Source organism: Punica granatum, chromosome 2 (genome assembly GCF_007655135.1).
Source record: "Punica granatum isolate Tunisia-2019 chromosome 2, ASM765513v2, whole genome shotgun sequence".
NCBI classification, from domain to species: Eukaryota; Viridiplantae; Streptophyta; class Magnoliopsida; order Myrtales; family Lythraceae; genus Punica; species Punica granatum.
Genome location: NC_045128.1, coordinates 28464520 through 28489159, shown reverse-complemented (window position 1 = coordinate 28489159; position 24640 = coordinate 28464520). Strand labels below are relative to the sequence as shown.

The 24640-nt window shown below is 37.9% G+C and overlaps 3 protein-coding genes and 1 long non-coding RNA gene across 5 annotated transcripts; 2 read left to right on the top strand and 2 right to left on the bottom strand.

The window, feature by feature from the left end:
- Nucleotides 1-2808: 2808 nt before the first annotated feature.
- Nucleotides 2809-6224, bottom strand: LOC116195373 (pyruvate kinase, cytosolic isozyme). The gene is made up of 4 exons (XM_031524521.1): nucleotides 5990-6224; nucleotides 5146-5438; nucleotides 4116-4577; nucleotides 2809-3868 (listed from the first exon to the last, which is right to left on the bottom strand). The coding sequence occupies exons 2-4, from the start codon at nucleotides 5401-5403 to the stop codon at nucleotides 3056-3058; spliced, it is 1533 nt and encodes a 510-aa protein (XP_031380381.1). The 5' UTR covers nucleotides 5404-5438; nucleotides 5990-6224; the 3' UTR covers nucleotides 2809-3055.
- A 1198-nt stretch (nucleotides 6225-7422) lies between these two features.
- Nucleotides 7423-9784, bottom strand: LOC116195374 (transcription elongation factor SPT4 homolog 2-like). The gene is made up of 5 exons (XM_031524522.1): nucleotides 9594-9784; nucleotides 9392-9483; nucleotides 9079-9134; nucleotides 8366-8427; nucleotides 7423-7772 (listed from the first exon to the last, which is right to left on the bottom strand). The coding sequence occupies exons 1-5, from the start codon at nucleotides 9687-9689 to the stop codon at nucleotides 7722-7724; spliced, it is 357 nt and encodes a 118-aa protein (XP_031380382.1). The 5' UTR covers nucleotides 9690-9784; the 3' UTR covers nucleotides 7423-7721.
- A 3970-nt stretch (nucleotides 9785-13754) lies between these two features.
- On the top strand, nucleotides 13755-16489 carry LOC116198003 (mitochondrial intermembrane space import and assembly protein 40 homolog). Of its 2 annotated transcripts, XM_031528299.1 has the most exons (5): nucleotides 13755-14064; nucleotides 14488-14703; nucleotides 15312-15343; nucleotides 15423-15548; nucleotides 16007-16489. In XM_031528299.1, exons 2-5 carry the CDS (start codon nucleotides 14643-14645, stop codon nucleotides 16199-16201), a joined length of 414 nt encoding a protein of 137 aa, XP_031384159.1. In that variant the 5' UTR covers nucleotides 13755-14064; nucleotides 14488-14642; the 3' UTR covers nucleotides 16202-16489. The 2 variants fall into 2 exon arrangements, with proteins under 2 accessions (XP_031384159.1, XP_031384158.1); XM_031528298.1 differs by lacking the exon at nucleotides 14488-14703 and having other exon boundaries at nucleotides 13757-14064.
- A 2676-nt stretch (nucleotides 16490-19165) lies between these two features.
- On the top strand, nucleotides 19166-23058 carry LOC116194482. Its single transcript, XR_004154445.1, has 3 exons — nucleotides 19166-19506; nucleotides 21367-22450; nucleotides 22522-23058. It is a non-coding gene; the product is annotated as an uncharacterized LOC116194482 (long non-coding RNA).
- The last annotated feature ends 1582 nt before the right edge of the window (nucleotides 23059-24640 follow it).

Sequence of the window (24640 nt, the reverse complement as noted above, 5' to 3'; positions counted from 1 at the left end):
ATATACAATAATAGATTAGTATCATTTCTTAAATAAAATTCTAAATTATGATTTTTTTTTTACATTTCTCTTACATTAAATAGATTTCTACCCCATGCATTAGACGAGTTTGTTTCAAATATTATTTAGTGGTTTTATTGGTTATAATAATTAAGTTGAAATGTTTCACTAATAGAGTTTCATTAAAATAAATTAATTTTTTCACCAAATGAAGAGTAATTATAAAATTCTCAAACTTTCAAAATCTATATTCACATGCATATTATTAATTGTAATAATTTCTACGAAATAAAAAAAAAAACACGTATAGTATGAAGAAATTTGAAATTTTGCCAAATCTTGAGTCAGTGAAAGTCTTTTATTTATATTTTGAGTTTTTTTTAACTTCAAAAATTTTAATTGCAATGTAATTTAAGGCAATTTTCTAAAAAATTTCAATACCTATGAAAATAATATATAATACAAATCCGTGCAACGTAGGGTTAGAATACTAGTATGCTTAAAACTCAAACCCCAGCTCATCATTTTTTTGTATATTTTATTCTCTAGCTAATTAATTACTCCATGAAAATATAAAAAGACATTTACAAAGTCTAAAAACTTTTACATTTCCATATTTTAATATTACAATAGACTCAAAAATAAAAATTATCTAACTATTAATATAAAATTATTATTTAAAAATATTTGTGCTAATTAATGTATCTATTTATAGTAAATATATCGATCTTTTTAGCTTCTTATAAAAATTATTATAAATTTATCGCTTCTACTAATATTTGATATTGCATATTTTATATATTACTTTAATTTTATAAACTATTTACTCCTCAAGATAAGCACCTAAATTTTAAAAAGTAATTTAAAAGGATTAGTATACAAAATTCAATCTAATAATAAAACTTAAAAATAAAGTATCAAACTTTAGATGGGAGTAGGTAATCTTTTTGAAATTATATCATTTCTTACCCAAAAATAGACTAGTGAAATATCTATTTCGAGAAATAAGCAACAACCTTGCCTTAGACAAAATTTCTCTTTTTATCGAACCAAAAGGAGTTATTTTATTTTAATATAAGATATAAAAAAATATTTTCTTTTAACTTAAAGACATCACATTGCATAATCTATATATATATATATATATATATATATACATATACGAAAACATGAACATGGTGGGCCTGGTCAAATGGTTTAAGAACGCTCCATTTTTAAATGAAATTTCTCGTTATTTTATTTTTAAAAATATATAGACATATATTTGTGGGATTCTTTTTATTTCTCAATTTTTTAGCTTTTTTTAAAAAAATATTTTTAAAATTTTTAATCTTTTAAAAGATATAAATATCGATTTGTGGGACCAGACATTATTTTCTCGAATTTTTAAGCTTTTTAAGAAAACAAATTTCTTAATTTTTTTTGAAAACATATAAACATAGATTTAAGGGGTTGGTCATTTTTAAATTTTTAAAATTTTAAAATTATAAATATTATATGAGGAGATCTAGATAAAGTAAATAATGTAATTTGCTTTTCAAAAATTAAATTTAATTGTACTTTCGTAGGTATGGTGTATTATATATATTTGGTTTTTAAAATACAAATCAGTTCATATTTTCTTTATAGATATAAATATGCTTTATTATCTATATTATATTTATAAATAACAGAAGTATCACACATAAATTATAACTGATTCAACACTAAAAAATATTACTACTATTAGAATTCTTCAATTTTACATACGTGCTCGAAAGTGTGTCCTCTAAGTTTTCACTTTTTCCTACATAAACTTTATAGAAATTTTGGGTTCTTCAATTTTATTCATGTGACTAATATAAGAAACTATGTAAAATCATATGAATCTTGACAAATGTTGAAAGCAAAAATTCATCATGCTGTGATTTTTTATCTTTTTAATTTTTGATGTATGATCTTGACATTGTTTGATTTCAACATTTATATTGATTTTTTTTCTTTTATATAATTTTTTCTTATCTTATTCGTGAAATTAATTAGACATTATCTTATATATGTTATAATATATTGTTAATTGACTACATTCTACACATGATGAATTAGCGGAAAAAAATATCACGTGCTATCCCGTGCAACGCACTTGTTCCGCAACTAGTTTTTTTTTTCGCTGAATTTGTTCCACAACTAGTTAACATATATAACACGAAACATAATTCTCAAAATATAATGTAATAAATTATATTTTGGGTTTTTTCAAAATTATATTTTCAGTCAACAGTTAATAAACATAAATTTCAAATGGCGCAACGTGGGAACTTCATTCGGTAATTCTCCCCACTAAATTCTTTGAATTTTAGTAAATTATGTCACTCATTGTGAATAAACTGTTTTCATAATTTAAAATTTTCTCGATAAAAATTGAACAAATTATAATTTAGCCGCTCTCCCTGCATATCCACGCAACGTGGGTCTATACCCAGTTTATGATACATATTGATATAGAGAACTCGAAGAGACGTTAATCACAAGCTAAGAAAATAAATGAAAAACTTATGTGGAAAAGCTTTTATCAAAGGAATCGAGCAGTCTCCTCACATGAACATGAATCTGAAGATATAGATAGGTAGATAGGCTGGTTACCATGAAGTTCACAAAAATCCAACTGTCTCAAAGAGAGAAAGAAATGTAGGAATTTATCTAACAAAGCCTTTCTAGTTGAAACGGAACGTTCAGTACAATAGATTATTGAGTTGATTGTGCTTGCCTCGTTCGATAGGCTGGCTTTTACATTCCATCAGCGGGAAACTCGTATTTCTCGTCTGACTGTTCTTCGTAATTGCGTACCAAGTCGGATTCATAGCTTGAGGAATTAGGATAAGAGGAGTGTCATATTCGGGCCACATGGTCCATGGCTATTTTGAAACAGACAGACACCTCCTAATTACAGGAGATAATGGACATCCAAATTCAAGTACTATAATGTCAAAATGGGCAAGACGAACAGCAGCCCCCCCGCACTAACTTCATATGAAAACATAAATCAATTGCACATCATACTCCCGCGGAATCCGCATCACTTCACAAGGCAAATCTTGATGACAGAGGCAGCCCCGATGCGGTGAAGTGCCACAACGGCGTCCCCGGCGCTGCAGAGCCCTTTCTCAGTGGCCGACTTCAGGGCTGCTTCCAAGATGACCTCAGTGGATTCAGCATCAGTGGCCTTGGCAGAACCCTCAGCCAGGATCGGGATCAGGCCCCGGTACACGAGACTGTGCCTGGCAGGGCTCTCATCGCTGCATGCCCAGTCGAACGAGTCTGTTGTGAGGATGGGAACCACCACGGATAGGATTGGGACAGCAGGGCGGTACTTGGCGACGAGCTTCGCAGTGGTGCCACCACGTGTCAGCACCACAATGAGCTTAGCCCTGGCCTTGTTGGCCGTTCGGACAGCCGAGGAGGCCAGACTCTCGAGGGGACTCATTGGAAGCGGGGTGGACCTTATCATCTCCTTAAAGATGGCCCCATAATCGAGGGATGACTCTGCCTCAATGCAGATCCTCCGCATGATCTTCACAGCAAGCTCTGGGTAAGCCCCAGCAGCGCTCTCTCCGCTCAGCATGACACAGTCAGTCCCATCAAGGACTGCATTAGCCACGTCAGTGGCCTCAGCACGGGTTGGCCTAGGAGACTTGATCATCGACTCAAGCATCTGGGTTGCAGTGACCACAGGCTTGCCCACGAGGTTGCATTTGTATATCATCATCTTCTGGGCCAGGAAGATCTTCTCAACAGGAATCTCCATCCCAAGGTCTCCTCGAGCAACCATGTATGAGTCAGTCTCCCGCAGGATCTCATCGAAGTTGATGACACCCTCCTGGTTCTCGATCTTTTATCAGACGAGTCAGAAAGAGTTAGTTGGCATTTTGTAAACCTTTACCAAGTGTAACCAACAAATTGGTTGGTATAAGAAGGATAAAGAACATAACCTAGAATCGCATATGAAAAAGAATAAAGGATGCAAAACTACCATGGATATGTCTCACAAATGCCAGTATACAAGCAATAGTATTCAAACAAGCAGACCCGTGGCCCTATAACTTAAAGGAACTCTGCTGCATGGAAGCTGAACGTACCTTCGACATCAATTGGATACGCTTGGCATGAGGGCCAAGAACCTTGCGAACATTGACAAGGTCAGAGCCCTTGCGCACAAATGAGAGCGCAATCATATCGATATCGTTAGGGACACCCCATTGCAGAATATCTTCCTTGTCCTTCTCGGTCAGAGTGGGGAGGTCCACCACGACACCAGGGAGATTGACATTCTTCCTCTCCCCAAGTGTCGCAGTGTTCTCGCAACGGCACTGGACAGTCCCAGCAGCTGGGTCACAGGAGAGGACTGTGAGGGTGATGGTTCCATCAGCACATAAGATGGTGTTTCCAGGCTTCAGGTCCACAGCAAGCTTCTTGTAGCTCATGGAGATCATTTCGTCACTGCCCTTGATAGTGTAATCAGTGGTAACACTGATTTCTTGGCCTTCCTTCAGCTGGATGGGCTTTCCATCCTTAAGGAAACCAGTCCGAATCTCGGGGCCCTGCATGGAGAGGGAGTAAATTACTTTGTGAAGTGCTGAAGCAAATAGGCTTTATGCATCTTTTTCACAAAAATGTTATATATATACACATATACATGTATACACGACTTGAATCCGATATAGAAGGATACTTTCCAGCCCGAAATTGATGCAAACTATCGATTTCTAAGCTCTGGTCTATCTCAGATTTTTTTTTTTTCCTTATGAACAAGCACAGTAAAGGTGATCGAGTAAGTCCATTGGTTACGTCTTCTTCACCTCGGCCTGAACTCCAGATTACTACAAATTTTTCTTCCATGAAACGATATTACAGGTGATCCAGACTGCGAATATATGAGATCCAATTTCTAGCTCTTTACACTTATTCGATCAATACCTCAAAAATAAAAATAAAAAGCCTTTATCAATCAGTTGGGCACCGTGTTTTCTTTCTCATGAATCGATAAAATTAATTATAGGTAAAACATAGCAAAAACAATTTCACAGCTCAACTGACATACAACAAAAAGATAATGAAAAAAACATCCAACATCAAGTTTGGGGGGGGGGGGGGGGGAAGAAGATTGACCTTGGTATCGAGCATGACAGCAGAAAGAATTTGTGTGTTATGCATCGCAATCTTGAGGTTGTTGAGCGTCTCCTGATGATACTCATGGGTCCCGTGCGAGAAGTTGAACCGGGCAACATTCATTCCAGCGCGGAGGAGCTTCTCCAGCATGGGAACTGACCGGGACGCAGGGCCTAGTGTACACACGATCTTGGTCTTGGGGACTCTCCCATCGTTGGGGAGATCCTTCAGGATACCCTCGATCTCTATGTTCGCCATTTCTGGTCACGGATCCTCTCGGCAGTATTTGCTCACTGGACAGGACAAATCGGAAAAAATTGTCAAGCACGGTACTAAAAGATTCAATTGGTTCTTTCTCGCAACGACAAAGAACCATCCGCCAAATAACTTTGTCAGTTCTGATCCTAGTTGCCGAAGCAATTGATACGAGAAACACGAAAGAACACCCAAAATCATCGAGAAGGGCAGATGTCCAAGAGAATAACAAGAAAAAGATGCTATCAAAATATGTTTTTTTTTTCTGGGAAAACTGGGAAGTTCTTGACGGGCAGGGCAGGGCAGGGCAGGGCAGAGCAGATTTGGGACGGATAACGAAAGGGACGACCTTCAAATAATTCAAACCGATAAAAACCCAACCATCATTTGCTTGCCACTAAAACACTCAATAATCGGAACCACAAAATCGAAAGGAAAATCCCACCAAACTTGCACGATTTTCACAGCCCAGAAGCGAAAGATTCCGACTCTAATCAGAAAAAAGGCCACCCAGCAAGGGGGAAAACAGCACAAACAGAAACAAGGGCGACAAGATCGAAACTGCGCCGACAAGGTTGAAATCTCGTACCGGTCAGGGATCAAAAAAACCCCAGAAAGATGAAGAGGCAGTAGGTCGAGGCCGTGCGAGAACTCCCTTTTGAGTTTTGAGAGATGGTGAAGGAGCTGGTATGGTATGGTTTGGTAAAGCAACTAGAAAGGAATGATTGTTAACGAACGACAGCAAGCAGAGGCTTTTCACTTTACTCTCTCCCTCCGGTCACACGGCACGCCTTACCAACGCCGTCTAAGTTTGATTTAGATTTTTCCCTACCTTACTTGCCCAGCTAGGGAGCCAGCTACCCCCCTCACGCTCACTCGCACACGCACACGCACACGCACACGCACACGCACGTGCTTGCTTGATGATATCTTTCTCTTACTTCCTTTCCTTTCCTTTCCTCTCCTTTCTTTTCTTTTTATGGGGCCTCGGGGTTTGGTTGGACCAGATGTCAAATGCTGTGGACGACATTGTTCTGTGACAAAGAATATGCGCACACATCGCCTCCATCCCCCCCAACCCCGGTTTTTGCTCTGCCAAAGGAGTAACGTCCTCTGTCCGGGTAGACGTACTTACTCGTTCCCCGGGGAGAATTGTCATGTCTTGTCCCCTTTAACCGGTGGGCAGGACCAGACTAGCAGTAACCATCCCCGTGGGCGCCCCAGAGTTGCCTTTCTTGTCCGCATCACACCGCAGCACATGCTCTCTTTTTTTCCTTCTCCGATAAAACTTTTATAGTGCATTTAATTTTAAAATTAAGTTCAATTGAATTTAAATTTTTATTTATTTATAATTATTATGATGTTGAATTATGAGAAAAAATATAAAAAAAAATTATAAAAAATAATTATTGTATTGTTGAATTGTGAAAAAAAATAAAGAATAGTTGATAGAATTTATTATTAAAAATTAAATTGAATAATTAAAAATTTTTTTAAAAAATAATTATTATGTTGTTAATTTTTATTGTATAGTGAACAGAGCTAAATTATAATTAAAATTTTAAAATTAGATTGCGAAATCAAACGGACCGTTACAATCGGCCGATTGTTATTTAAGAAGCTTACTACTTGTTTGTTGTTCTCCTAAGAATAAAGTCTCGGGTTGTTCAAATTTTATAAATAAAACAGTGAGAGAAAAAGTGGAATGTGAACTTCATATTTGGCTTTTCAGGATCTAGAAAAATAAAATATCATCTGAAGCCATGGGGTGGCTAGGCTAAGGCAGATGATTTCGTACGGACCCTCCAGTCCGATACGAAGGTACTCTCTTATTAGCCATCAGGTAAAGATGGCACCAAGGAGAATCCTATTCCATAACTTTTTACAACATAAAAACTTCCATCTTATCTCACGCTCCTTTATCATTATTCTATCGTACCAAACATGCCATCTTCTCGAGATAAAAAGCTATCATTTAGAAGTATCCCGCGTTAACCTGATTCAAAGACAAAACACAGCGTATCGGCAATGGAAGGCGCAATTGTATGCATTCAAAATTGCTTCCCTCAAGTCTTGTTAGTAGACACAGTCTGAGAATTCCATTTTATCATTTTAGCCTCCTTCGATCAAAATGTCATCCCATCATATCAGACCACATTGACCAAAAGAACCTCAGAGCAGCCATTTTGACCATACTTCTCAAAAGTTAGTAGTTCGATCTACTTATAGATACAAAATCGGTGAGCCCTTCTTCTCACTGAAGAAGTAGTTTCTAGGCAAAGACAATCTCTCCGGCCTATCTTATGCCCGAGGACTAGACTTCATACTCGTTTTGGAGGAGCATATTGCACCCGCTCTTCCTCACACAAAGCCTGCAGGAATTTCAGAGAAAAGGGAGAAGGTGATAATCAGCACAAGATCATTCAGAGCATTGCTTAGCTTCCATATATGATTATAAATGAGCAATCCTGTAGACAAAATATACGTATGAAGAGTGAAATAACACTTTCCACTGCTTCCTTTTTTCATATAAAGAGCTGCACCAAAGTATTAAAGAAAACAAATACTTTGGCCTGAAAGAGAACCACCGGACATTAAAATGAGCTTAATAGATGGCTCAGTTGATTCAAAACAGCCATTGAATTTGAGATGAATTTGAATTCGACATTTCTATTTGCAGAGTACTCTCATCACTAGAGAACAACAGGAAAAGAATAGAAGATATCAGCTAAGACATCATCAGACACAGTGGTTTGACATGGAAATGGCACATAAGAGCTTCTTGTTCTAAACAAAAGCATTCTCTTAGCAGCATGATACCGCGATTGAATAGTTGACAACTACTGGGACTTTGCAGGACAATGTATGGAAACTTCAGTAGACATAGATAAAAGTGTAAGCAACATATCATACAGTGGCCCACATGGAAGAAGAAATCTGCTACTTCAGAACGAGAATGACATACCTGCAAATCATCAGGAAGTGCCTCTGAAACTGCAAGGGTGTAAACACCTGGAACAAATTTTCCTGCATAAGAATTAACATTAATTTCACAATTATGAAGACATACTGACGCACACAAATGTTTACAAACTCTAGAAATTTACACTTGCAAAGAAAAAATAAGGAAAATAGAATTGCATAGAAAATAAAAGAAAACATGAAAAAGCAAAAGAGAGTTGAGCGAAAGCCATAAAACTGAGATGTTCATCTTGAGCTTCAAGTTTAGTTTCAAAAATGAATTATGTACGTTCATATCAAACCTCTATTCTTCACCTATCTCATTAGATGGTGCGAATACTAACAAAAGGACACCATTCTATTCCAAGACCCACAAAAGAACAGGTAAGCCCGTTCTATAGATAATCCCGCCATGTCTACCTTCACTCAAAGAAATAACTTTCTAAGGGAATATATCTTAGGTGTCTTAGCTGTCATGGATTGCCAACAAATAAAACCAGCAGAATCGACTATCAAACTTAGTCCATGGATTTTGTTGATTCCACCAAGTTGATATATAAGAATCCTCAGAAACATTGTAATGGATGATTACTTGTATAAGCTTCTAGTTATCCGGATAATCCTTAAGAAATTCCAACAGTATTCACATAGCGCGTCCAGGACAAAACAATACGACGGCAATGAAATCTAAAGACAACTTGTGCTTGCAGAACATACCAATCCGCAGCCACCGAGCAGCCCAACTCCGAGTAGGGTCCATGACAGAAATAATCCTGAAAATCATCCAAGAAAATGGAACATCAAACTAAAATGCCACGGCCCCGAAAAAAACTTAACTTGAAGCACAACATCAAGAACCAACTGGCACCATCTTCAACTGTCCTACCAGGCTGTCCCCCAATTTGAATCAGAAAACCTCCATACTATCCTCAGGCGCGCAAGTATGTTTTAAGTGACTCAATGTTCAACGAAATCTTGATCAGGGAGCAGGCAAGAAGACGAAAAAGGTTGCCTCGGAGGAAAAGGGTACCCATTGAAATTGGGGGTGGTGCAATCGACAATGCGCTCGGGGTCTTCGTCCATCTTAAAGAAGGGGCAGTTCTCGCAGCCATTTTCTCTGAACTGCGCGGGGGAGGTACAGTAACCAAAACAGAGAAAATCAAGAGGAAGATCAGCGGATGAAAAACCCTAACAAGTGGGAAGAAGCAGACAGAGAGGAGGCGGACGCGGACCTGATCGTAGGTCTTGACGAGGCGGCAGCGGAGGCAGGCCCTCAGCTCGTGGCCGAAGCTCGTAGGGATTTGAGCTGGTGGTGCTGAGCTCCCCATCGGAGGTCGCCTTCTTCTACTTCTCAACACTTCCTCCTCCTCCCACTCTCTTCCTTCTCGGAGAAAGTTTTGCAAAGGACGAGAAGGAGAAGCAACAAACGAACTGCGTAAGGCAATACGATGGGCTTGTCCGGGTCAAGTTTGTTCGGGTCGGATTATTGACTCACGTGCAAGTCACGTGTCCTACATTTCTTCTTGTTAAAATCCAATCACACTTTTTTTTTTACAAAGAAGATTCGAAAACCTATTACAATAAAATAAGAATTATGATAACTAATAAAAGAATACAGTTAATCCCAATAAGTATAGAACTTGAAATTTCTTATTTATCGAGTAAAAACGTATATCACTGTATTACAACCTCTTTTATACACTATAATTTTAAAAATGAACAACGATATCTTTTACTTTCAAAATAGGACACTCACCCCTTGTTTTCATTGATGTTGTTGTTGACTAAACTTCAATGGGTAAATTCTGCTTAAGTGGCTTTTCAATTCATACTTTTTAATTTCAAAAAAATTTTAAAAAATTGAAACTTAGAGAAAAGAATTTTGAGTGTGGAAAAAAAAGTTCAACTTGGTAAGGGGCAGTCTGGCGATGCTGGTCCTCGGCCCACCCCCTCCCCTTCGGTCGGAATCGGTTGGTCAATTTCTTTCCTCGGAGTTGTACTTGAGAGTTTCCTATCTCATATGTTTTAAGGCATGTTTGGTTAAGGTTAACAACCATTCCCCTTCCTATGTATTCTGTGCGGAACATATATTCCATTGTTTGAGAACATTCGAATCCGAAATAGCCATTCCGAATCGACCCTCCCATCAAGAATTGACTTGAAATGCCCATTCATCTCGTGTCCACGGGTAATAGCTATTGTCCATCATGAATAGATGTGAAAAGTCAAAAATACCCTCCGCTGCCACCGTCGCCCATCCGTCGTCATCACCACTCTTCGCCACCCGTCCATCGTTGCCGTCGTCGTCACCACTCCACCACACAAACCCATGGTTCGCAAGCCCTAGATCTGACCTCCTAAGCAACCCAAGCTCCCGTGTTCACGAGCTTGGGTTCGTCGTGATCGAGGGCTCGCGACCCCCGGAATAGGTTCGCGAGCCCAACGTAAACGCACCGTGAGGCTCGCGAGCCCTAGATGGCTCGAGAGCCAGAGCTAGCTCATGAGCACTGTTAATTTTCTTGAACTAAAAAGATGAACAGTGAACATCTGTTTTCTTTTAAAAAAAAATTAAAATTTAATATATTATTTTAATATTTGAGAGGTATATGTCTTTTTATTTTATTTATGATGTATTCCCAATTTTCGTCATTTTTCTATTATGTCTAACTAAACAAAATGTATTTGATTAAAATTTCAATTTTATTCCCTCTTAATTCTAATCATTATCTATTTTATTATGCATCAATTCTATTCCATCGAATCAATCGTAACCTTAGTATTCAATTAGTGGGTGGTGGCCATAGAGGAAGCCCTCCATCCCTCGCTCTATCCCCCCATCTCTGTATTGCCGAGTAGAGAGATGGGTGGAACAGATCAGGTGTTGAGCAATACTTGGCAATGCACACGCTCGCTAACGAATTCAGAACTTTGAGATTTAGCTATTTATCGTATAAGAAGCCTCCCAAGGACATGACAGAAATGTTGGAGATGGCATAACAACACTATGAAGCGAAAGAGGCATCAACAGTAAAAACCCACGTTGGAAGCCTAGAAATCATCAAAAATAAAAGAAAGACATGAAATTGAAGGACTAGCAAAAGTTGAGGATTAGAAACAAAAGAGATTACCCCCCCCCCCCCCCCCCCCCCTCGGGAAGATTCGACGAATACACACCCTTAAACGACTTAAGACAGCAAATACTTTTGAAAATCCACAACTAGAAGGATCTAAACACGCCTCCCATGAGGACAATCCCCGAAAAATGAGACAATAAGAAATATTGCCACTTTCACGGAGATCATAGTCATATCGCATAAGAATGTTACCACGTAAAAGAAGATTGAGAGTCCCACTCACAAGGTATGTAAAAAAAAAAAAAAAGTTTTGATCCAACCATACACTCAAGCCACAAGAAAAAACAAGCAGAGAAAAAAAATCAAGTTTTGTAGGAATCATAGATACCATTGTCGGGAACCTCTTTTGGCGGGATATCCTCTGCGTTTAGAAAAGCATACGCCAAGATCAATGCACGTACTGACGTAATAAAATGAGAGATCGAAAGTAATTAAGTAGAACCAATAGAAGTATTGCTTGAGTGGTAAGCAGTTTATCCCCGTAAGGAGGAGAATATAAGTTCGAACCCGAGAAGCGCACTTGTTGGGGGAGAGAATAACCTTTAATGCTCGATCTCTTGACTTGATTAGTCAGACCTTATTGGGCTTCTGGATACCATGGTACACATCGAAAAAAGTAATTAAGTAGAAACGATACCTTTTATCGCACACAATGACTCCGCAGACACCGCTCTACCCCATATGACGATGCACTGGTGATTACTGTCGGTCCTGCAAATTACGAAGGTAAACATGTGATGGTAGATACAGGGAGTTCAGCATATGCGTGATTCTATGACGCGCACAAAAGACTAGGCTTGACAGATGGCTGGTTGCCTAAAACCCATAAGAACGCCTCCAATAAGCTTCTCCAGTGACGTGATGAATGTCCAAGGAACAATTCACTTGCCGCTGGTAGAAGGGGAACCCCCCCGCGACAAATCTATTTTGGTCGAATTCATGGTAGTCAAAATCTCCTTAGTGTATAATGCAATACTCGAACGACCCAACCTAAATGCTTTACAAGCCGTAACTTCAACAGTCCTCGGCCATCGGTATCACCTGCTACAGGGAAAACCCAGGTTGTAGCAAAAAAAGAGAAGCTCCTCCAGGGAAAGAGAAGAAGAAACCATGGCTCATGTAGGAAAGCTACTCACGGACCATGCCATTGGAGAAGTCCTGTTTCCCATATAGTTGTCAAATGTAGTACTAGTCAACATGGTTGTTAGAATCGTAATTCGAATAGTAAATTCAAGGGGTGGCTAGAAACGATTCCATGGCATGAATCGGGAAAGTAGAAATCGTGGCTGAATCCCGATTCGAATCTCAGAATCGTATATATCTGTATATGTTTTTTTTTTTTAATTACAGGCAGAATTTTACGATTCACGATTGCACAACCCTCGATCGATTCTAGGTAGAATTCGCGATTATGATAACCTTGCTAGTCAAGACTGCTAACGAGTGTTGGCGCATGTGTGTGGGCTTCATAGACCTCAATCAAGCTTGCCCAAACGATAGTTTTCCTCTCCCACGTATAGACCAGTTAGTAGATGCCATCGTGGGGAACAGACTCTTATCGTTCATGGACGCCTATTTTAGATGTAATCAAATCCAAATGCATTCCGATGATGAAGAAAAACTTCATTCATAATGGATATGGGACATTCTGCTACAAAGTCATGTCTTTGGACTAAAAAATGTTGGAGTAACATATCAAAGACTCGCGTGAACTGATTATTCACAAAGCAAATAGAGAGAAGCATGGAAGTACATGTTAGTGACATGATAGTCGAAAGCAAGAAAGCTCCGGAACTAATCAATGAATTGCAAGAGTGCTTCGATATCCTTAGGGAGTAATTATTGTATGAAGCTAAATCCTTCCAAGTGCGCCTTCGGCATTTTCTAGAATTCCTAGTAGACGAACGAGGTATTGAAGCTAACCCCTGGCAAGATCAAGGCCATCCATGAAATGGCACCGCCTCAGAACTTAAGGGAGGTGCAAAGGCTACTAAGGCGAGTAACAGCTCTAAGCAGGTTTGTGGCACGCTTCGGCAAGAGGTGCCTTCTTTTCTTTAAGATACTGAGAAATCACCATGGATCTCGATGGTATATCAATTCTCGATGTCTTTTTTGCAGCCTAGTGAGGAGTTTTCAATCTTATAATAAGGACCTAAATGCAAGAGATATGTAAAGTACAAGGACTGAATGTTAAATATCTGAGAGATCATGGGCTTAGGCCCAAGAAGTTCTTCAACTCCCTCCTTTCCTCCCTCCCTTTCTCCTCTTCATTCCTGCTATTGCTGCCGGCGATAAGTCCACCTTCAAGGTCAAGATCGGACCTTCAGTGGCGGCCGGGGCATTCCAAGAACAGCGAGCAGCGTCAGCTCTAAATTGATTTTCACTGACAGATTTTGAGGCTTTGTGATTCCTTTCAGTCGAAAGATTACGACTTTACAAAGTCATTGGTCGAGGAATTTCGAGATGGGTCAAGCTCAAAGCGAGGCAGCAGCCGGCGAAGAAACAATTCAGAATTCTCAGCAACCAGCCGCAGCCGCCCCCGCTCCTTTCATGGATTCCATCCTTGCAGGTCAGTGCCTGGACCGCCATTTTTGTCCGGGCATCTTTCTCTCCCGCTGCCTCTTCGGAACTATCCTATCGTATCCTATTGTTTGAGTTGAGAATCTTGAGGGCCATCGCTCATCTCAGTCCCCTTTTTTTTTTAATTTTTTTTTAAACCTATGGGTTGCAATTTATTTAGTTTATTTGTTGATTTGGTTATTTTTTGTGAGAGGTTTATGAGCTGCTGAATTTTGGTATTTTCAGTGTCAATGCTTTGTGCCGATTGACTTTCTGGGAGAAAATGTGACTGTTTCAATCACATTTTCGAGGGAAGTTATAGAAAGAATACGGAGTCTCGAATCGTTCAAATGGTGAAACCTTTCGTGGTTTTGCTTTCTGTTTCTGGGATGACTAGGAAAACTCAGTGAAAGTGCGATTGATTGCAATGTAGGGATTTCTTTCTTCTTGTGAAAGATTGGAAAAGAAGAGGACTCGATTCAAAGCTTGTTTCTCAAAGAAAGTAAACAGAAAACTAGCCAGGTTTCTTAGAGGGACCTATCTTGCTCTTCTGATCTGGAAGTCTGGTGCTCGTGTTACTTGCAAGTAATGCTACACTGTGCTTTCGGGTCTACACCGGATCCCCCCCCAACACCAAATAAAATGCCAGGTCTGCTTTGAAGCATTACTTGTACTTTATAGGTCTTCATGGATTTTTGCTGGAATGGTAGTGGTTTAACCTGCAGAGATTTTACAAAGAAGTGGCCTTAGTTCAAGCCTTGGATGCTTCGGTAACTGGCTGTTTTTGTCGAACTTGGAAGCCACCATCCTAATTGCCTTCTGTTGGAAATAATCTGAAGAATCGTAAATCATTAGTCAGTAAGACTTCTAACTACCAAAAGATGGAGTCCTTATGGTCTATGCCTTCAGTTAATTGCCTATGTTTGTGTTTAAGGTAGGAAAATTATAGATTTCAACAATCTCTGTTCCTGACAATGTAAGGAACTTTATCAAATCAACATCTACATGTTTCGGCCAAATACTGAGAGCTTTCTACTACAATGTATATTTGACTGTTAGGACACTCAAATCTGTGAGCTCAATAACATAATTTACTTGGGCCGGGGAATATTGATGATAGAATGAATGAATCACCTCGGACTCAGAACATAATGCTCTAGATCTAAGACCCTTATTGCATTAAGTTGAATTGGTGCATTCTTCTTATTCTTCATTTGAAAAGCTCCACACATGACAATATCTATTTCATGTACACAGAAGCTGCAGCTTATGGTGATGAGGAGGCTGAGGTTCGTTGATCCAAGGCTTTTACCATTTCTGTGCAATAACGAGATATCAATGAAGCTGACCTCTTTGTACCTTTTTCAGTCCCTTGACGCAAAGGCAGAGAAGGCACTGGAATGCCCTTGCATAGCTGACCTGCGAGGCGGCCCCTGTGGGACCCAGTTCTCGGAGGCCTTCCTGTGTTTCATGAAAAGTACTAAAGAAGAAAAGGTAACCTTGTCTGTTATGTTAGTAAATTGCTGTATGATAATGGCTTCTCCAGCAAAAGCTGCAAATGAGCTCGTGTTTTCGTTTGCGATCACTGTTTCTGATTATTTGATGTTATTAGGGAGTTTTGGTTGATATCTGCCATAGAAGAAGCGTATGAAATTTTTTGGCCAAATATTGGCAAAAGGTGATGATATATGCGTGTTGTAACAATTAAATGAAAACATCCCCTGATATAAAGGCTTCTGCTTTTAGGTTATATAGACCATGTTTTGACCTGCTATATACTGAAAATTGTCCCGCTTAATAGATTGAGATAATCCGCTGAACTTAGCAAAGAAGCTGAATATCCATCTACATGGCATTTTGTTTGGTTTTAGTGGCTTTTTCTCGGGGAATGCTTATTAGTTATGCACAATTTATCAGTCAAACACCACCTGATCTTTTCTTCTATATTTCAGGGATCAGATTGCGTGAATCCATTTGTTGCTCTGCAGAGCTGCATTAAAGCAAATCCCAGCGCGTTCTCAAAAGACGTATTAGAAGAAGATGAGGGCGACGAAACAAAGGCAGAAGAGCCGAAGAAAGAATACCGAATAATCCCTCCCAAATGGTCCAGAGAATCACCTAGTCCTCCGCCGCAGTCCAAGCTGTGAAACACGTCTGTCAGAGAACCCTCTATCCCTGCTTCGAAGGCGCTATGTTTTGTGCCATCCAAGCTCAGATGTTGGAGGCTGCAATACGGATCAGGGAATAATTGAAGTAGATGGAATGATCAAGTTGACACCTCATTGTAGCCGACCAAATAGGATGTAGTATGTCAAAATGTGGCATTAATTTGAACTTAATACCCCGTTTGGTTTTAGGGTCTGATTTTAAGATTTTTACTATAACTTTTAACTCTATTCACTACACAACAAAAATCAACTCTTTCAATTCAAAAAGGTGAGCCCCATATATATATTTATATACAATTCAATTATACTCAATTCAATTTTTAATATTAAATTTTTTTAACAATTCATTACATTTTCAACAATTCAACAACAATATCATTATACAATTATCACATTTTTCTTAACTATTTATTATTTTTCATATTTTTTTTTCATAATTCAACAATATAATCATTACAACCCAATTAAAATCAAAACTCGATTTTACTTAACTTTAAAATCAAACACATTAAAATCATTCTGTTAGTGAATTTGGCTTCTAGTGCGCCGGATTATCTCTATATATATATCTACAACGTTTGTCATGACAGGCAAGTGAAATAAGGTTTTGCTGCTTAGACTATATTCAATGCTAGTCTCTCTTTTTGTTGAATGTGCCTCTAAATGATATAGCGTTTATGTGGCAGTGATGGGATTCAGTTTAGAGACTCTCTTCCCAAGGGGGAGCTGGGGAACAGAGACGCCACAGCCCTCAGGGAGAGACCCCCCCGGGGCATAGTCTTAGCAGATAACCCGGGGGACGATAGAGTATCCTCAAAACAGAATGTTAAAAGGATGTCTGGCTCGGATATAGGTCAGTATTTAGATTAGATACAGGATTGTTTCAACAGTTACAACTTTCCAATCAAAGCATGGATACATTTACAAAATTGTATTCCTTCTGGAAGAAAATAAAAATTAGAAAAATAAAAATTTCACGAATCTATTCGCACATATTCAATTCAATGGCATACAAAATGGAACCAACGGTTATGAAAGTAGCGAAACAATAGCTTTCTTGTTCCACGATTTAGTCCAAATAATGAATTTGAGTGCGTTGAGCCATTACGTACCGATGATCACGTATTATAAGATAGATCCTGGTGATTGAATCAATGTGGTACCACTATTTAAATTTGGATCGAAGCTTTGCCTCCAAACCTTTTTTTTTTTTTTTGCCAAATAAACTTTGCCTCTGAACTTGCAAACATATATATTACGTAAAAGTCACCTTCATCGCATACTATTAATTAAGTTTTCCCCCCTAAAATGAGCCAAGATCAATAAAAATAGAATACAAAGCATTTTATATAAAAAAATGGTTTAAAATCTAAATCCATATATAATACATAAAAGTGGAAGAGCACAATCGTGGAGCTCTATTGAGAACCCTCGGCTCCCGGTAAAATATCTTCAATTGCTCGAATCACTCCATTTTATAATCCTGAGCTCCACGTGAATTGATCTTTTTATTTTTAATGTGTACTATATTTTCGTGGTATTATATTCAACGAATATTAAAAATTTGTCTAAATTATTTGCATGTAATAATATATAATAAATTGTTTTTGAAAAATTAAAAGTTTCTTTAATATTCAAAAAGAACTCATCGAAATACATGATATGCTTCGAGTTCAATGTGTTAAATTCTCTATAAATACCCGACAAACTTCGTTTTATCTATCGTCCTCTATTCGCTATACTTTTTTTCCTAAGCACTTATACATATTACAAGATTAAGATCTCTCTATAAGCATATTGTTCGCTTTATATGTTTAGAGTACGTGTTTGTCTATTGTGATCAAGGTTTTACTTATGTGGCTATCGTTTTCAATATAGATTATTTTTATCTATATTCATTTTTAAAGCTTGGTTTGGGAGTGTTGTTGTTGAAACAAAAGTGTTGATTTTAGAATAAACTAAAGCGTTTGGAAAATAACAATATAAAACTGTTGAAATTAAAATTAATGATAAAAATAATGAATAAGCAAAGATAGTTTTTATAAGCACATATCAAACTGCTTGAGAAAATCACGTTTTCAACTATAGTAATTAGTCAAACTATAGTTTTGAAAGAATTCAACAAACGTTGCTTTTGCTTAAAACTCTATAACTGAAACACTTATTCAGCCGCCACTACACTCCCAAACGAAGCCTTAAGTAACACTTGCTGATTATCTATTTTGTGAAAAAAGATGAAAAATTATCACACAATGTGCGAGGATCAACGTGTCACTTAATCGTCCACAACCTAAGAATCAATTAGGAGCTTTTGAATTCGATGCTGCTTATTAGAGTTTTTTGTGCTTTTTTTTTCCAACTAGTATACTATAATTTGTCAAGAAAATTGATTCACTAATTTAGGGCATGTTTGGTTTTGGAGGTTTTTTTAACACTATTCTACTTAACTCCACTTATTTTCAATTAAATAACACGATTATAACTTTTTCTTTTTTCTTTAATTTTTAACAATTCAATTTAATTTTTAATACTAAATTTTCCCAATTATCCATTACTTTTTTATACAATTCAATACAATCATTACTTTCTCTCAACTATTCATTATTTCTCCCACTTTTTTTTTATAATTCAACAATACAATCATTATAACCCCAAATAAATATAATTATTTACAATTGAAATGGAGTAGAGTTCCCAAACAAAGCCTTGACAATTTAATCACTGAATTATTTTCGGTAGACTAATTCAAATATATAAGAACCTCAAAAATTGATGTTTGATTGGTATTGTATAGTTAGAATCATGTTAGACAGTAAAACTTTGAGAAAACAGTCAATTTGGTCCTCTAAAGATCACATTACCAGCAATTTGGTCCTCCAAAGAATTTTGCAGACAAATCAATCCTTGAAAGATCATTACGTCAGACAAATTAGTCCCGTCGTTAACAGGCCGCCCATGTCGTCACAGAAATTCGAAATGTAAGCCCATGCTTGGCTAATGACCGTTCAGAAATTCCTTTTTTTATTCCCAAACAAAAAAATGACATCGTTTGGATGTCTTGCCCTCAATTTCATATTTCAAACCATAATTTCCCTCCCCACATGACCAAACGATGCGTTTCCTCTTTTCCCTCCCTTAACTTACTGTAAATCTCGTCATCCCCCCATTTGAGCCCTATCTTGCAGAAATTTCCAGCAGCAACTCTGAAGACAATTAAAGAGTGGTGAAATCGATAGGGGCAATTCGTGTCACGTGAACGTTGGACCACCTCGAGTGGTGAGAAGGTTAGTCAAGATGCCCTTTTGCTACTGATGAATGGTAGTTTTGACCCCTTGGAACAGTAGAAAGTGCAGCTTTATTGTAGTCCCATGTTCTTTGCTTATCCCCTGTTGTTGTAGTTATCTTTAAAATATTGATTTTTTTTAGCTTTTGGTCACATGGAAGATCTGTACACCTTAATATTTCATCATGGGGGCAAATTTATTCTTGAAGCCTAGTTACAATAAGTTGAGGGATAGGTTGACGCATGGTACTCAATGGACATTGATAAAGTATCAATTCCAGTTATCCAGGAACTATTTGAAAAGCACGGGTATAAAAAGTACAATAGGCTTTATTGGTTGCAACATGGGTTTGCATTAGAAGATGGATTAATAGTTCTTAAAACAGACGATGATGTGAGAAAACTGTATGTTGTTGCTACTACTGGAATTGTGAATGAGTTTGAGTTTTATTTTGTCCACGACTTAGAAGATACTCCTAATGGTGGGGCGAAAGTGGCAAGGGCTAACTGTGGTGATCAAAATGATGTTGTGGGTAGGTATGATGATAAAGATGATGCAATGGGTAAATCTGATGATCAAAATGATGCAAGGGGGTAAGTCTAGTGATGATGAAGAAACTGAGAATGATGATACATCTTTGTATGATGCATTGGAGAGCATTGATCCGTATTTTGATGTTCCAGTTGAAAGGACAGAAAACAATGCAAATAAATGAGGTGTTTTTGAAGTAGATACAAGCAATACAGGATCTTCTTGGAAAAAAAAAAACTAAAGTAGAGGTCATATAATGGGAATATAAGTCTTGAGCATGTACAAGAAGGTGACACAACTGATGTTGCAAGGAAAGAAGCTGGTGATTCCTTCTTTGATCAGCTTGAGTACCACTCTGAAGAGCTAGAAAGTTTAAAAGGTAGTGAAGGTGAAAAGGATGAGAGGAAACCTCTTGTATTCAACCAAAATGCACCTTATGGTCAGGTGCATTTAGAGTTGGAAATGATATCTCCGACTCTGAAATTGTTCAAGATAGCTGTAAAAGACTATAACATTGCACTTGGGAAGCCAGTTAAAAAGAAGAAAAATGACAAGAAGAGATGCAAGTTCATATTTGACAAGGGCTGTCCATGGGAAGTATTCTGCAGCTGGTCAGAACCCTTTGGAGGTTACCAAATAAAGACCTTTAACCCCAACCATGCTTTTTCAAGGAAGTTGAAAATCCCACTAGCAGATAGGAAGTGAGTAGCAAACAAGTTAGTGGAGATGTTGAGAAGCCACCCTGAAATGACTGCCAGACATGGCCATCGGTATTTGGTTGAAACTTTTTACATTCAGGTGTGTGAGAAGAAGATTTATAGAGCCTTACATGTTGCTAGAGAAATAGTTGAAGGGTCAAAGAAAGAACAATATGCAAACTTTAGGATTATTGCGCAGAGCTCAGAAGAAGCAATCTTAGTTCAGTATGCGGGCTTGGGGTTGAAAGACCAGACCTATCATTTCCTCCAACTTTTGGAAGAATCTATATATGCTTTGATGCAATGAAGAGAGGTTTCCTAGCTGGTTGTAGGCCTTTGATAGGTTTGAATTGCTGTCATTTGAAGGGATACTATGGAGGCCAGTTACTTGTGGCAGTGACACAAGATGGAAATCATTCATTTTATGTCATAGCCTACGCTATAGTGGAATAAGAGACAAAGGATAACTGGAGTTAGTTTTTAACTAGACTATTTTTAGACATAGGAGATCATATGATCCATGGCTGGGAATTTATTTCAAATATGCAAAAGGTAGTAATTGTTCTTTTGCATTATGTTACTTAATTTGATATTTACTTGTGTAGCATGATAGCTTTTATTTTACTTGCAGGGGCTTTTGCCAGCAATCCAAGAGTTGGCTCCAAGAGCATCTCATAGGTTTTGTGCAAAGTATTTGAAGGCGAATTTGTTCATAGGTTTTGTGCAAAGTATTTGAAGGCAAATTTGTGCAACTCGAAAAACAAAGAGTTGAAGAATAAGTTTTGGGCTTTTGCCAAGTCAAGGACTATGCCCGAGTTACAAAAGCATCTTGAAAAGATGAAGGAAATTAATCAGGATGCATGGTCCTACCTCAGTAAACTGGAGCCAAAATCATGGTCAAGAACAGGTTTTACGTCCTTCACTAAAAACCAAAGTCTGTTGAACAACATGTTAGAGCAATTCAACTCTGCAATTGTGAAGTATAGATGGAAACCTGTCATTACTATGTTGGAGGAAATTAGGACATATATTATGAGAAAGATGAATGACAGTAGAGACTTGATAGCCAAGTACAAGGGTCCAATCACACTTACGGCTCAATCAAAGCTTGAGAAAGCCAAGAAGGATAGCACCTACTGGCATCCTATATGGGCTGGTGATGGAGATCAATCAATCTATCAGGTGCAACATATCCATATGAGTGGTGAGAAGCATGTGGTTGATTTGAAGAAGGCTGCTTGCTCATGCAAAGAATGGGATTTATGTGGAATCCCATGCTAGCATGCAGTGGCTGCTATGGGCAAAAATAATATCGAGCCTGAGCAACTAGTGCATCCCTGCTATTCCAAGGAGACATGAGAAAGTATTTATGCCTCTTATATTCAACCAGTGGGGCAAGAGCAGTGAGATAAGCAAGGCTTAGAACCTGTTTTACCTCCTCATTACAAGAGGGTGGTGGTCGTCCTAAGAAACATAGGAAAAAGGACAATGATGAGCCAAAGAACCCATACAAGGCAAAGATGAAGCACAAGGCCATAGTATGTGGAAAGTGTGGTCAAGGAGGCCATAACATAAGAACATGCAAGGGCACAACTATCAAGCAGAAACAAGCAAAATGTGCTGCTGGAACAACTACAAACTCAGCCTCAGTTGCCCCCACCCAACCCACTCAGACTCAATTATCTGGCCCACAATCACTTTTAACACAAGAGAAGGTCATACAATCACTACTCTGTCAAACTTGTTTGATGCTGTGGAGACTGACTTCACTTTATTTATTATGCAGAGAAAGAAGAGAGCCAAGAAATCTGTTGGAAGTGCTACTAACCCAACCTCAAATTCTCGGACCATAAGTGATAACATGGAATCCTCTCAGACTCAGGAAACTGGACCAAGATCTTAGACTCAACAAATTGGAAATAAGAAGGTTTGATGCTGAACTCATATGCATTTGAAACATCTTTGGTTATTGTTGTATTTAGTTAGCTGGCACTGTCTCATTATAAGGAAAGAAGTCAGATAGGGCTTAGACTTGGCTCGAAGCAATTGGAATTCAAGCTGCAATATGGATTTTAGAAAGAAGTGCACAAATTAGTTTTTTCTGAGTAGTATAGCTTTTGGTATATTGGGTATGGGAGAACAATTGTGTATTTGGAAACCTTTAGCCTTTTGGTATATTAGGGAATAGTATATTTGGTCCGCATTTTGGCTTTTGGTATATGGACCAATGATTTGTGCACAACATGTGCCATATAAAATGGTTGAAATACCTGTTACTGGTATATTAGAAGTTTAATTTTGTACATTATTGTTGCCCTTTTGGTTATGGTCATTTCTGCTTTTTCACTAGTTATTCTAATTGATTCTTTGTTCTCTGAACAAGATGATGCTATGTTGGATTTGGTTCTTGACACTCAATTATGTTGGTAACTACAGCAAAATCAACAAATATTACAACTTCAAACAAGGATAATCAAGTTTTCTTCATTGATAACTGCAACAAACATTAACAGTTGCAACTTCCTGAAACAATTACACTATTACAAATAGAGGTCATACTTCAAACACAAACAACATGTCTTACTTCTAACAAAGGCCACATACATCAAACTTCCCTCAACACATACTTTCTCAAATAATAACAAAAGATGGATCTACTCTTGTCTATTTCGAATAGTTGTAGCTGGGTGCAATAGAAGAATTGGAATTATAAGATAGAGAGAGAGAGAATGGAGTCGCTTAATGATGCATTATGTATTGCCTTGCTTGAACAGATTACATAACTCGTATATGTACATTGGACAGAGTGAATGAACATAAGATGGAAAGAATACGAAAAGAAAGAAAAAAAGAAAAGGAATGATTCAAATTGATCGCCATTTATGCATTCCCCTTTCACGAGCTGACCATGGCTGGGTTGAATCAAGAAGGAGAGGAATTTGAATTTTCCTTACTAGCTGAATCCTTGTCTTTGAATGAGTAGGAATTTTCATCGTTGACAGCTATCTCTTTGATTTTGGTCAGATTTAGCTCTGCCATTGTTGCCTCGATAGGTGCTTATTCGACATCTTCGACCTTCTTCGACCAGAGCTGGAGCCATCTCTTCTGTGTCTTCACTGCATCAACCGGTGCCCCAAACGTTTCGGCAATTAGGGTTTGAAATCTGAAATTAGGGGATTCCATTTTACAGTGGGTGGTGAGGGAAACGATGCCAAGGACATCGTTTATGGTGTGGGGAGACGTCATTTTCGGGTTGGAATAAAAAAATGAATTTCTGAATGGCCGTTAGCCAAGCATGTGTCATGTCATCTTACATTTCGAATTTCTGTGACGGCATGGGCAGCTCGTTAACGATGAGACTAATTTGTTTGACGGAATGATCTTTCGAGGATCGATTTGTCTGCAAAATTCTTTGGAGGACCAAATTGTTGGTAATGTGATATTTGGAGGATCAAATTGACTGTTTTCTCTAAAACTTTTTTTTGTCTCGTGCGAAAGATTGTAGAACATATTTACTACACCTAATATGCACAAATTAAGAGCTTATTACAGTATTTTGCCCCTTTAATCCTAACTTTATCTCTTAATTGTTCTAACCAACCAATCAAGTATCATTTACAATATATAAAAAATTAAAGTGTGAAACGTGAATTTCTCCTTTTAAAAATTATTTCATAAAATAACAATTTTTCTCAACAAACTAAATAAAATTTCAATAAGTATCTGGATAAATTACTTTCTAAGATATATAAAAAAACGATTTTAGTATTATAACACTTACGCGGTTCGTGTAGTTAGACTAACCTGCATTGTAGATTTGTAGGGTGCTCACATAAACAGTGAGAATTAGTATGGAGAAACTTGAAACTTGGAATCCCTTATTATTAAAAAAACATGGAATTTCT

What these genes read in the sequence shown, in the direction of transcription:
- LOC116198003 (XM_031528298.1), top strand. Translation starts at nt 13,959, where the DNA reads ATGGGTCAAGCTCAAAGCGAGGCAGCAGCCGGCGAAGAAACAATTCAG. An exon ending in CATGGATTCCATCCTTGCAG is followed by an intron (nt 14,065 to 15,311) that starts GTCAGTGCCTGG and finishes TCATGTACACAG; the next exon opens with AAGCTGCAGCTTATGGTGAT. An exon ending in AAAGTACTAAAGAAGAAAAG is followed by an intron (nt 15,549 to 16,006) that starts GTAACCTTGTCT and finishes TCTATATTTCAG; the next exon opens with GGATCAGATTGCGTGAATCC.
- LOC116195373 (XM_031524521.1), bottom strand. Translation starts at nt 5,403, where the DNA reads ATGGCGAACATAGAGATCGAGGGTATCCTGAAGGATCTCCCCAACGAT. An exon ending in CTGTCATGCTCGATACCAAG is followed by an intron (nt 4,578 to 5,145) that starts GTCAATCTTCTT and finishes CTCTCCATGCAG; the next exon opens with GGCCCCGAGATTCGGACTGG. An exon ending in GTATCCAATTGATGTCGAAG is followed by an intron (nt 3,869 to 4,115) that starts GTACGTTCAGCT and finishes GTCTGATAAAAG; the next exon opens with ATCGAGAACCAGGAGGGTGT.
- LOC116195374 (XM_031524522.1), bottom strand. Translation starts at nt 9,689, where the DNA reads ATGGGGAGCTCAGCACCACCAGCTCAAATCCCTACGAGCTTCGGCCAC. An exon ending in ACCACCCCCAATTTCAATGG is followed by an intron (nt 9,135 to 9,391) that starts GTACCCTTTTCC and finishes GATGATTTTCAG; the next exon opens with GATTATTTCTGTCATGGACC. An exon ending in TGCTCGGTGGCTGCGGATTG is followed by an intron (nt 8,428 to 9,078) that starts GTATGTTCTGCA and finishes ATTCTTATGCAG; the next exon opens with GAAAATTTGTTCCAGGTGTT.